This window comes from Saimiri boliviensis, chromosome 5 (assembly GCF_048565385.1).
Source record: "Saimiri boliviensis isolate mSaiBol1 chromosome 5, mSaiBol1.pri, whole genome shotgun sequence".
In the NCBI taxonomy this organism is placed as follows: Eukaryota; Metazoa; Chordata; class Mammalia; order Primates; family Cebidae; genus Saimiri; species Saimiri boliviensis.
The window spans coordinates 81,980,161-81,991,710 of NC_133453.1; the positions used below are offsets into that span (position 1 = coordinate 81,980,161).

The window sequence follows — 11,550 nt, forward strand, 5'->3', positions numbered from 1 at the left end:
GCGGGTGTTGAACAATGAGAACACATGGACACAGGGAGGGGAGCACTACACACTGGGGTCCGTTGGGGGAAAATGGGGGAGGGACGGGGGGTGGGGAGGTGGGAAGAGATAGCATGGGGAGAAATGACAGATACAGGCGAGGGGACGGAAGGCAGAAAACCACACTGCCATGTGTGTACCTATGCAACAATCTTGCATGTTCTTCACATGTACCCCAAAACCTAAAATGCAATTTAAAAAATATATATATATATATTTAAAAAATACCAAAAAAAATATGGAGACAACAGATGCTGGAGAGGATGTGGAGAAATAGGAACACCTTTACACTGTTGGTGGTAGTGTAAATTAGTTCAACTATTGTGGAAGACAGTGTGGTGATTCCTCAAGGATCTAGAAATAGAAAATTCCATTTGATCCAACAATCCTATTACTGGGTATATATCCAAAGTATTATAAATCGTTCTATTATAAGGACACATGCACACGTATGTTCATTGCGGCACTGTTTATAATAGGAAAGACCAACCCAAATGCCCATTGATGATAGACTGGACAGGGAAAATGTGGCACATATACATCATGGAATACTATGCAGCCATAAAAAACAATGAGTTAGTGTCCTTTGTAGGGACATGGATGAATCTGGAAACCATCATTCTTAGCAAACTGACACAAGAACAGAAAAATCAAACACCACATGTTATCACTCATAGGCGGGTATCGAACAGTGAGAACACATGGATACAGGGAGGGGAGCATCACACAATGAGGTCTGTTGGGGGGACTAGAGGAAGGATAATGGGGGGAGTTGGGGAGGGATAACATGGGAAGAAATGGCAGATATAGGTGATGGGGATGGGAGGCAGCAAACCACATTGCCATGTCTGTACCTATGCAACAATCTTGCATGTTCTTCACATGTACCCCAGAACCCAAAGTGCAATAAAATATACATGCAAAAAATTAAAATTAAAATATTCTCATTTTTACTTCATATTTTGAATTTCTGTTTCCTTTAAAAACATATTTTATATATTTATATCATTTAATTCTAGCATCTAATCTTTTTATGGGCTGAAACTACTGTTTACAGTCAACTTGGTTATGGTATCTTTTTTCCTCATGTGTTTGTGAATTTTTGTTATGAGCTCAGGTTTACTGCAGTGTTTAAAGGCATGGGCTTGATTGTTTTTTTCTTCACTGAGAGTCAAGACTTATGCAATTTCCCTTAGAAGGTTTCAGGGAAATAGTCATCCTTAAATTATTTATAAGTATCTTCTTTCTTTCTTTTTTTTTTTTTATTTGAGACAGTCTTGCTTTGTCACCCAGGCTACAGTGCAGTGGTGTGATCATGGCACACTGCAGCCTTGAACTTCTGGGTCCAAGAAATCCTCTCACCTTAGCCTCCTACATAGCTGGACCACCATACCTGGCTAAGTTCTACAATTTTTTTGCAGAGACAAGGTTTCTTTATGTTTCCCAGGTTGGTCTTGAACTCCTAGGCTTAAGCAATCCTCTCACCTCAGCCTACCAAAGGCCAGCATCTTGATCTGAAACTTTCTGTGTGCTGTGGGCTGTACTCTCTATTACATACAATCCATCAATTCTGAAGTTCTTGACCATAAGAGCAGCAGATACCGCTACAGCAGCCACCTGCTTCCACAGTTACCTGCTATTGTTTCATGCATTTTCATTATTTCCCCGCTGAGTATTTATCTTATCTTTTTGCCAGTTAATTTTTAAAGTCCAGAATTTTTGATATTTTTACTTGGATCATAGTTTTTATTGTAGTATAATTTACATTTGGTAAAATGCACATATCTCAGTATACAGATTGATGAATTTTTTATATGTCTACACATGTGTACTCATCACCAATATTAAGATACAGGGAACTTCCAAGCCTTCCCATAACCCTTGATGTTTTTCATGTCTCATATCCCCAGAAACCAATGGATTGAAACATTTTTTAGTTAGTTTCTACAAGGTTAATATTTGCATTTTGATAGAATTTTTGAAGGGGTTTGACCCTAATCATCTTCTCATATTGTTTTAAATTTACTATTTCTTCATCAAAGCTTAGTTAGCATCAATGGCAGGTACAGTGGTGTATGCCTGTTTCCCAGCTGCTTGGAAGATTAAGCAGAAGTATTGCTTGAGCACAAGAGTGTGCTATGCTTGCACCGGTGAAGCACTCCAGCCTGGTCAACATAGCAAGACTCCATCTCTTAAAGCTTAGCATCAATTCCTGGATTTATGGCTTTACTTCTATTGTTCTCTGTTTTATGTGAGTAGCTAAAGTCTTTGTTATTTTTTTCTCTCTCTTAAAGGCCCTCCGAGTCATGGGGAGAATAATGCGTGAGTGTTGGTATGCCAATGGAGCAGCCCGCCTAACTGCTCTTCGTATTAAGAAGACGATATCTCAACTTTGTGTCAAAGAAGACTGCAAAGCCTAATGATGATAATTATGTTAAAAAGAAATCTCTCATAGCTTTCTTTTCCATTTTCCCCTTTATGTGAATGTTTTTGCCATTTTTTTGTTCTACCTCAAAGATAAGGCAGTACAGTATTTAAGTGCCCATAAGGCAGCATGAAAAGATAACTCTAAAGTTAAGCATGGGTAGGAGTTGACTTCATCCAATTTCTATGTTATGTTTAATTTTACTTTGAAAGCAACACCTCAGCTCATCTTTTTATTTAATAAGAAAGAAATATATTACAAAGGTATAAAATAAGCTCTATAAAAATAATATAGTCATTAAGTTTTTATTTTCCTTGAACCAAGAGCACATGAATGACCAGGAAAAGATGTAGAAACCTTTTTTTTTCTGAGATGAAAGCATATTCATTAAACATGTGAACTAGAGCATGTTATCTTAAATAGAAATTTAGGTTATGTAATCTATGTTTTTCCCCTTTTTAAATTAGCAGGACCTTTTAAAAATAAGTATTGCTCTAAATTTTAATATATCAAACATGTAAAAGTGGAGCTGCTCAGGGGAAGATGTAAGTGAGGTTGGTGTCCCACGTGCTTGGTCTCCCTGTCTGCTGTTCTCCTGCTCTTCATAATCCACTACTGCAGCAGTCACCGAACCACTAAACTTGCTTCTTTCATTTACAAAAGAGATACCTGATATATCCTGAGACACTGAGAACTGTCCGAAAGTCACACAGCTAAAGGCAGAGCTGGCACTAGGGTCCAAATCTTGTGATAATAAACATCATAGAGTTAGCTAGCTTCCTACTTTCTTCTGAATTCTCATAGTACCTTTCTCCCTATGCAATAGCTTTTTATTATATTTGTGGTTTGGTCATGCAGAAGGCATACTGAGTTATTTTGCAGAATCATAATGGACCTGCATGAAATCTCAGAAGCACATCTGTTGACGTTTTTTTCTTGCAGAAGTATCATGGTTACCCCATTTGTTAATGAGTATTAATGTTTTCTGAACTCTTCCAAAGATTAATCAAACATAAATATTCGTTGTCTGCAAATGTCTTTAAGATACAATTCAGAGGTCCCATTTCCTTTGTACATACACATTTAGAAAGAAAAGACAGAAAAAGAAGGAGGAAGCAAGCAAATATTTTGAGAAGATTTAAGAAAACTCTTCAATGAAGTGTAACAACCAAACCCTACAGAGGGTATCAGAAACAGCAAATACATATTCCTCTCCTCTTTCACAATGAGCGAGTGAGTACAGAAGAACGCTCCTAATAGTTTTGCCTTCATTCTACTTTCTGTGGACACAGAGCAATTAATATTTAATGGGACATTACATATGCCCTTCAAATCTAAAATGCTACTTGGTAAAGGAGACTTAACATGGTGTCTTTTATTCTCCTAAAACATCTTCTCTCAAACTCCATTCCTTAGAACATTCTTCTGCTGAGATGATCCAAGACCCAAAGTGTTCTTTGATACTTACTTAGAAAGTGATAGTATATGTTAGCATATAATGTACTTTGAAGAGTGAAGTAAATGTTACTGATAACAGTTTTAAAAAACCTAATAGCAGTAAAGAAATGCTACTTGAATTTTTTTAAACTGGATTTTACAGGTTACCTGACTATGGTGGAAGGAACCCTTTTACTAAGAGAAGAGAAAGTTTTTACTATCCCCATATTTAAGTGTTCTGTAAAGCAAAGCACAGCTTGGGTAATAGTGTTCTGAAAGATATGCTTCTGTATTTTCTCTTAGAGTACAATTTAGTAATTATGGTTCGTTTCACTATGGAAATATGTTACTGAATCCATCTTCATTTTACTGAGTTGAAATAAGGAAGGCAAAAAACTGAAAGCTATGGAGTTTGCCGATACTTCCATACTCATTAATGCACTCACCTACTTATTAAATAATCATAGCGCACCACATATCTTGCTTGCCACAATATCAGGCATGAGAGGGAATAAAAAGATAGATAGGTCCTGCCCTCAGGGATTTTAAAGTCTAATTTGGGAATGGGAATAGGGATGTGAGTGTGTAGGGGGAGAAAATAAATTGACAGATAAAATATGAAGTGGGATGTCTTGAGTTCTGCTTGACAGTGGGTTTCTAGGATAGGTCTGAAAATTGCTTTCATTTGCAACACATTTAGAAAGTATCTTTATTTGGATATTACAGACAATCTAAATATATCCTTGGTTTTTAAAAGTGCCTATGTGAAGTGATTTTTTTAAAAGAGCCTATGTGAAGGGGTAATCTTGCTTGTTACTAATTTCTCATAGATTGTTTGTCTGCATATATAGGAATGAAATTATTTATTTACTATGATTGTACTCATCTCAAATAAACAAGAATGATATTTCCTGTTTTATTTACATTGGATAAATATGCTTATTGAATTTTTAAGAGAGGATGTTTTAACATCTCCATTTTTCTTGTCTATGTTTTGTAGCTTGAGGGTGTCTAAATATAATTTCATATTTTATTGGTTCAACTTGCACTCTGGAGAAATCCGTATGTTAGTACATTCTGAGGTATTTTTCTTGTTCTTGTGTTGGTTAACTGTGACTCCTAACTGAATAGTCTTATATTTCAATTAAAAAAAATACATTTTTTAAGAAAGGGAGTAGAGCAGCAAAAAATGATAAGGAAAATGTTAAAAGTTGTAATATTTCCTTTACTCTTAACAGGATTATATATAGAACATGCTCACTTACAAAAATAGGATAATGAAGTTTAGAGCATAAGGCAGACTTCTTGTATATACTTATGCTGTCAAATTTTATCTTGTTTTTAATGGAGTCCCATTGTGTAATATGTATTTCTTTTAAATTTTCTTATAAGCAAAAAAAATTCTTCTTAGGTTAGGTTCGGATTATCAGTGTTCTTTAATCCTTACAGATATTTTGGCTTTGGGATATAATACAGGACTTGGGAAAATGCTATCATAAATTTTTAGTACTGTATAAAGTGGTGATGGGATTTAAATGCAGCATCACTTTCTGAAAATAAGAGAAACATTATTTGTTGTCAGTATTTCAGCATGAACTTGTTGCCTTGTAAATTTTGCCTTTAAGTTTGTAATTGGTACAGATTCTGTTGTATGCTTTCTTCTATGTCTAAAATATTTGGCATGTCACATCTAGAATTCTTAATTTATGTTCTGACTTGAGAGTTAAGTGAAACATGACTGTCGTGCACTATTTTAGGCATAGCACTTGCTTTTCATCTTTATACTTTCAATTAACTTTGCATTTTAAATTTCCATGATTGTATGAAAATAGTAACCTGGTTGCAGTATCTGAAAAAATTAAAATCAGCTTTTATTTAAAAATGAAAATCTACAATAGACTCATTAGGTTAGAAGTTCCACAATAATTTATTATTTTAATACATCTTCTATTGTAGAATTGCTAATAAAACAAAACAAAACTAATTCTATTTTTCTGGAATTTTGCCACCATGTGACTCATTGGGGCAGAGAAAACTCAGGGTTATCTTTGAGTCTGCACAAAAGTACCAGGGAACCTACTTAGCAAATCACCTGAAAACAGGGAGCTGATGTTTGCCATTATACAAAGTTTGAATAAACTTAAAATTGCTTATTAGGGCATAGTCTTAGATTGAAATAAATATGAGAATGTATTTGGCTAAATAAACGTATTTAAAATAGAGATATTTTATTTCCCAGTGGAAAATTAAGAAAGTAACCTTAGCAAATGAATAAAAGCTGGCAGTGGATGTCTTCAATAATCATTCCTTTAAATAAATCCACAAACATAATTATAAGCTACTTAGAAATGGTTAGTGTTAGTATCTTAAAATGGCATCATTGGCTGGGTATGGTGGCTCACACCTGTAATCCCAGCACTTTGAGAGGCTGAGCCGGGGGGATCACAAGGTCAGGAGTTCGAGACCAGCCCGCACAATATGGTGACACCCTGTCTTTACTAAAAATACAAAAATTAGCCGGGTGTGGTGGTGTGTGCCTGTAGTCCCAGCTACTTTGGAGGCTGAGGCAGAAGAATCCCTTAAACCTAGGAGGCAGAGGTTGCAGTGAGCTGAGATCATGACACTGCACTCCAGCCTGGGTGACAGAGCAAGACTCTGTCTAAAAAAAAAAAAAAAGAAAGAAAAGAGAAAAACAGAAATCATTGTGGTTTTTGAAGATATTTTAAACATCTTTTCTTTTGTGAAACATACCATTTCTATTTGACGATGCTTTGTTCTACTCCATATGCTAATACCTACATGGAGTTTTTCTGCTATTTTAGTGAAAACAGTAATTCTTTTAGCTTGAGGGCTTCTTCTAAATAACAAAAAAGTCAAGTGGAATGTAAGTTTTATTAAAATTTTAATATTAAGTAGAATTTTTGTACTATGGGCATTTTTCAAAACTTTTAAATGAAATTATATATTTGACTTTTTTTTTCCATCTAGCCTTGCTTTATATTTATTTTTCTCACTTTTTTTTCTTAATATTCCCTCACTGTCTTTCAACATTATCATTAGTTCCTAATTTAAAAAATGACTATTATTTAACTTAACCATTCTGGAATTTAACCTTCTAATGAAAGAGAATCCCTTATTGCTCTAAATTATTTCAGATATGTTACAGCCCAAAACAAAAACCAGAATTTGGGAATTAGAAACAATTAATTTTATAACTTGATTCCAATTTTGTTTAGATGACGAGACCAAGGATCAGAGATTAAATGACTACTAGTTATTAGCAGAACTCTTATGAAAAATAGCCTGGTGGTGGCACCCAGCACAGTTCCCTGCCACATCCCCAATTTTGACTGATTAAAAATTCACGCACATCTAAACCTACCTTGAATGCACACTAACATAATGTGCCATTTAATAATGGTGATAAAATCCCACTTCTCTGTGTTTCTACTAAAATTATGTACTTACTCAGGTTGAGGTGAGTGAGAAAAACTAAACTAGGCTAACAAAGAGCTGTAGAATGTTTGTCAAGCTAAGTAGGCAACCACTGGGGTGCTGATGAAATTAATGGATAAAATTCAGGAACTGCGAGAATATAGAATTTCTTAGGGCAAGTGATGATTAGAGAACCTTCCTGACATCCCCCACCCTTTATGTAGGGGTTATTCTTTCTTTTTGTACTTTGGAATGGGGTGAAACATGATTTGATAGTTGAATTTGGGACTATGTCCAGTGGAATATTATCTGACTTCTCTTTCTCTCTTCTCCAACCCCCACTCAGTTTCTCATTAGTCTTCAGCATTCATCTTCTTTCAGTGCATTAAAATATGTTTGCCAGATCTCATCAACCCCAAATCACTCTATAATTCCTGTCTGTCTTTAGTTATGTTTTAACCTGTCCAAATTGCTACATCATGAACTTCTTAATAAGATTTTAAGTTCTTCACCCATGTATACAAGTTTCACCTCATAACGTCTCCAGTAGTTGTTCATTCGGCACTCTAGGGTATTTGTTAATAGCAGAGATGACTTTGTTTTAAAACTTAAAAAGACTAGCTGTTAACTGTATTCTAGCTTTTAGCTAACATATAAAGAATGTCTACGTTTGCTTTAATGCTAAATTCCACTTGAGAAATAGTGACTGGGAAAGACAATTTGAAATATATGCCCCATAATGTGATTGCTAAATTTATTTCTGCTGTTTCAAATTGTTTTGTTTTGCTTTTGATGTTTTTTAAAACTAAGCCATTATGTTTTTAGTTTGGAATATAATACTATAGTAAAATTAGGTAACAATCTCTTTTTAAAAATTCCCCTAATAATAATAGAACTGCCAGGATACTTTTCTCTTTCAGTTGTAGATGAATACATTTGAGAGAATATGAGCTTTATTTCATCTTAGATTTTTAATATTTTCACATGTGATTGTATTTCCTGATCATTGGTCCAAGTTATCCTAAAAGAAGTTTTTCTCTCCAGACCTAATAGTTTTAAGTGCAATAGTTCACTGTGGGCTACATTAATCTGAATGTTAATGGGGCCCCTAAGAATCTGAGTGCTTTAGGAGGTTACCCTATACCCACTGTCATTCCATCCAGTCGGCCCAGTTGTGCTCTATACAAATACTCCCAGCTGAGGGGCACATGGGGGCTAAAACCCAACTGCAGTTGACGCTCAGATAATTTTATAGTTTACAGAAAAGCATCTTATTTGCTTACATATGTTTAAAGAATGGCCTTGCTTATACATCTTCAGAAAATGAGAATTAAAAAGTCAAAATAATTCTTGACATCTGCAAATTGAACAAAGAACTTAGAAGAAATAATACTTTATCTTTTCATCCTGGCATTCCCAAGAGAAGAAGAGAGGTTGTATGTTTATCATGTTGGTTTAATTTTTCAACTCAGACAATCTGCAGCAAGGCACGTGGACCCTAATCTTCCACACAGTTTTCATTCTATGCATGGAGCTAACTATTGACTTTGCCTGTAAAGAGAGGATTGTGTGCCTAAATTTTGTCTAACAAAGGCAAACATAGAATGAAATGTATTAATATTTCTATTTCTTCCATAGGCTAATAGTAACTAAATATTTTTAAAGACCCAGCCCTTTTCTTTATACAAAATGAGAGTATCTGAGCCAAAATATTAAATTCTAGTTCATTTCCACAATGACTAGTGTCAAGCTCATGTACTCTTCTGATTCTAGACTGGAGAAGATTATTCAAACTTGATCTGCGTTTCAGGTTTTTAAATGTCCTAAAAACAGAAAATTAGATTCAGATCTCAAAAAAGGAATTTTGGATTGACTTTCAAAGTACTAATACTAATTATACTTTTCTTTTGGTAGTGTAACTCTTCTTATACCTAAGAACATATTACAAATGTCAAAACCATTGCATTTTGACATTGCAAAACATGCCTTGAACTCTTGAACTACTGTGAAAAGAATCATCGTTGTAAAGACTTTTTGTAAGCTAGCTGATACTCTTAAGTATGAAAAGAGATTGTCTTTCAGCAGACATGCCCAAAGGAATATATATATAAGGCAGAAGTATGAAAAAATAAATTAGGTTGTAAAATAATAATTGGGCAATACACTGTATCAAAAATATGTAGATGGAGATTTTAGTGGTGGTAATTTAATGTTGAAGATGAAGAGAATTTCAAATTCCAAAGAAAGATGAATGATAATCAGATGTTGCATTAATTTCTAGTCTGTGAAAATATGCATTTTATAGTAATATGTATAGATTTATTTTATTTAGAAATAATAGTTTTTAGAATTTATTAAAAACTCAGTGATAGCCTTTATACCAAAATGTTTAACTTTACCAACAGCAAGTCATAAAAGTATTTATTTTAAAGCTTTTTAATATTATCACGTAACTTTCATCTGTCTTCAAATGTAAATAGTTATCTGCCTAAACGTTATATTTTTATGTATGCATTTTCTGAAAATGTATTGTTTTGTAAAGTGGCAAAGATAATAAGTTAAGCATTTGTTGCACTTGTTTCTGTGAAGCATATAGAGCTCTATTTTAAATAAAGGAAGATGTGTCATATTTTGGTTTCTATACAATTATGTTCTATTATTTTTAAATTGTGTTTTATTTGTATGCATTGTATGAGGAGGGTGTTGGAGACTTAAATGCTGGCTCCAATGGGCACTGGAATTTTACTTACTTCCTTTTAACCAGGGAGCTGTAGAATACTAGAATTTCAGAGCTGGAAGGGACACTTCTTCAATAGCCATTTCTCTACATGGAACTTAGGACAATAGATTTTGTTTCTTTTTTTCTACCAAGCAACTGGTTTTTTGCACTTTTTAAACAATTACTAAAAGACTACTGGGTTGACCTGCTCTCAAGCCTAAAATAGCTTCCATTACACTTAAAATCACAAACACGTGGTCTACAAGCCTTTTCAGGACATGGAACCAGACAACAGCTTGACCTTCATTTCCAGTGTCCCCACATTTATCGCCAACTATTCTCCAGATCCTGGCTTCTCGCTATTCCCTGAACTTGCCAAACATGTGCCTGTCCCAGGGCTTTGCTCTGTTTGTTCTGCCTGGAATGTTAAAGGTCTCTGTAAGAATGCCATCATACCAAATGAGCCTTTCTTGCTACCCTTTCAAAAGTAGCACATTTTGTCATTCACTACCTGTTTAGCCTGTGTAATTTTATTTCATAGCATTTAGCATTAGTTGGCATTCAATTATATATCTACTAGTATAATGACTAAATCCTTGAGCACTGGAATTAGGGAATTAGGGGTAATTTCACTTACATTTGAAGATAGTTTTAAAATATTGAGGGTAACATATTGTTTTGGACAGTGAAAGAAATGCTCTATGAAACTCATTATTCATGCCCCAATATCTGCAATAAACCTTAGGATTGGGTTTCTTACCCAATCAAGAATAGTTCAGCCCAATTTCTAATTCATGATGGCTGTTTCAGAATGACATTATGAGAAGATTAGGTGTTTGGTTTATATTCGGAACCCTACAAAGTTGATGTTTTCTGAGACTTAGCATAAGCGAGGCAGAACACTGAATTGGTTTTACTTTTGGTATAGATTTTTAAGTTCTTTTGCTTTTCTATTCTTTTTTCTATTTGGGAGGACAGTTTTATTAATAATATCCAGAATATCTTGCATTAAGTCAGTACTAACCAGCTTCACTAGCCAAATACTCTTGGTTAACAATCATTAAGTCAGGTTCTCAACTGTTTCATTGTTAGCTGCTGCTTAAAGTTTCAGAAATATTTACAGGTATTGACTGACTTATGACCTATGCAACTTACGACCATTCGACTTTACGACCACAATTGCTAGCCACGACCGCTCCGTGTCTGGCAGTGCAAACGTTGCCCAGCTGGGCGTACGACAGTGTGGACCAGCTTCTGGCAGCACTACCATCTCCACGTGCACCATTTCAACTGTACATATAAGCCGACTCAATTTACGACCAAATCGTGTTACGACCGTTCCGCGGTCCCAATCGTGGTCGTTAAGTCGAGCACTAGATGTATTTCACATCAGTGTAGATTGTGAAACCTAGACGTGAAATAAAATAAGTGCTTTAGTCTCAGCAGCATGAGCAGTAGCTTCCCCCACCTCAGTTGTAATTCTGCAATTTCAGCA

At 34.8% G+C, this 11,550-nt stretch overlaps 1 protein-coding gene across 1 annotated transcript in view; it reads left to right on the plus strand.

Annotated features, from left to right (window-relative positions):
- The window catches only part of ACVR1C (activin A receptor type 1C), a 126,591-nt gene extending 115,278 nt beyond the window's left edge, over nt 1-11,313 (plus strand). The window contains exon 9 of the mRNA XM_010330082.2: nt 2,334-11,313. Within this exon, the coding sequence (XP_010328384.2) occupies nt 2,334-2,459 (126 nt within the window). The 3' untranslated portion in view covers nt 2,460-11,313. The remainder of the gene's footprint in view (nt 1-2,333) is intronic.
- The last annotated feature ends 237 nt before the right edge of the window (nt 11,314-11,550 follow it).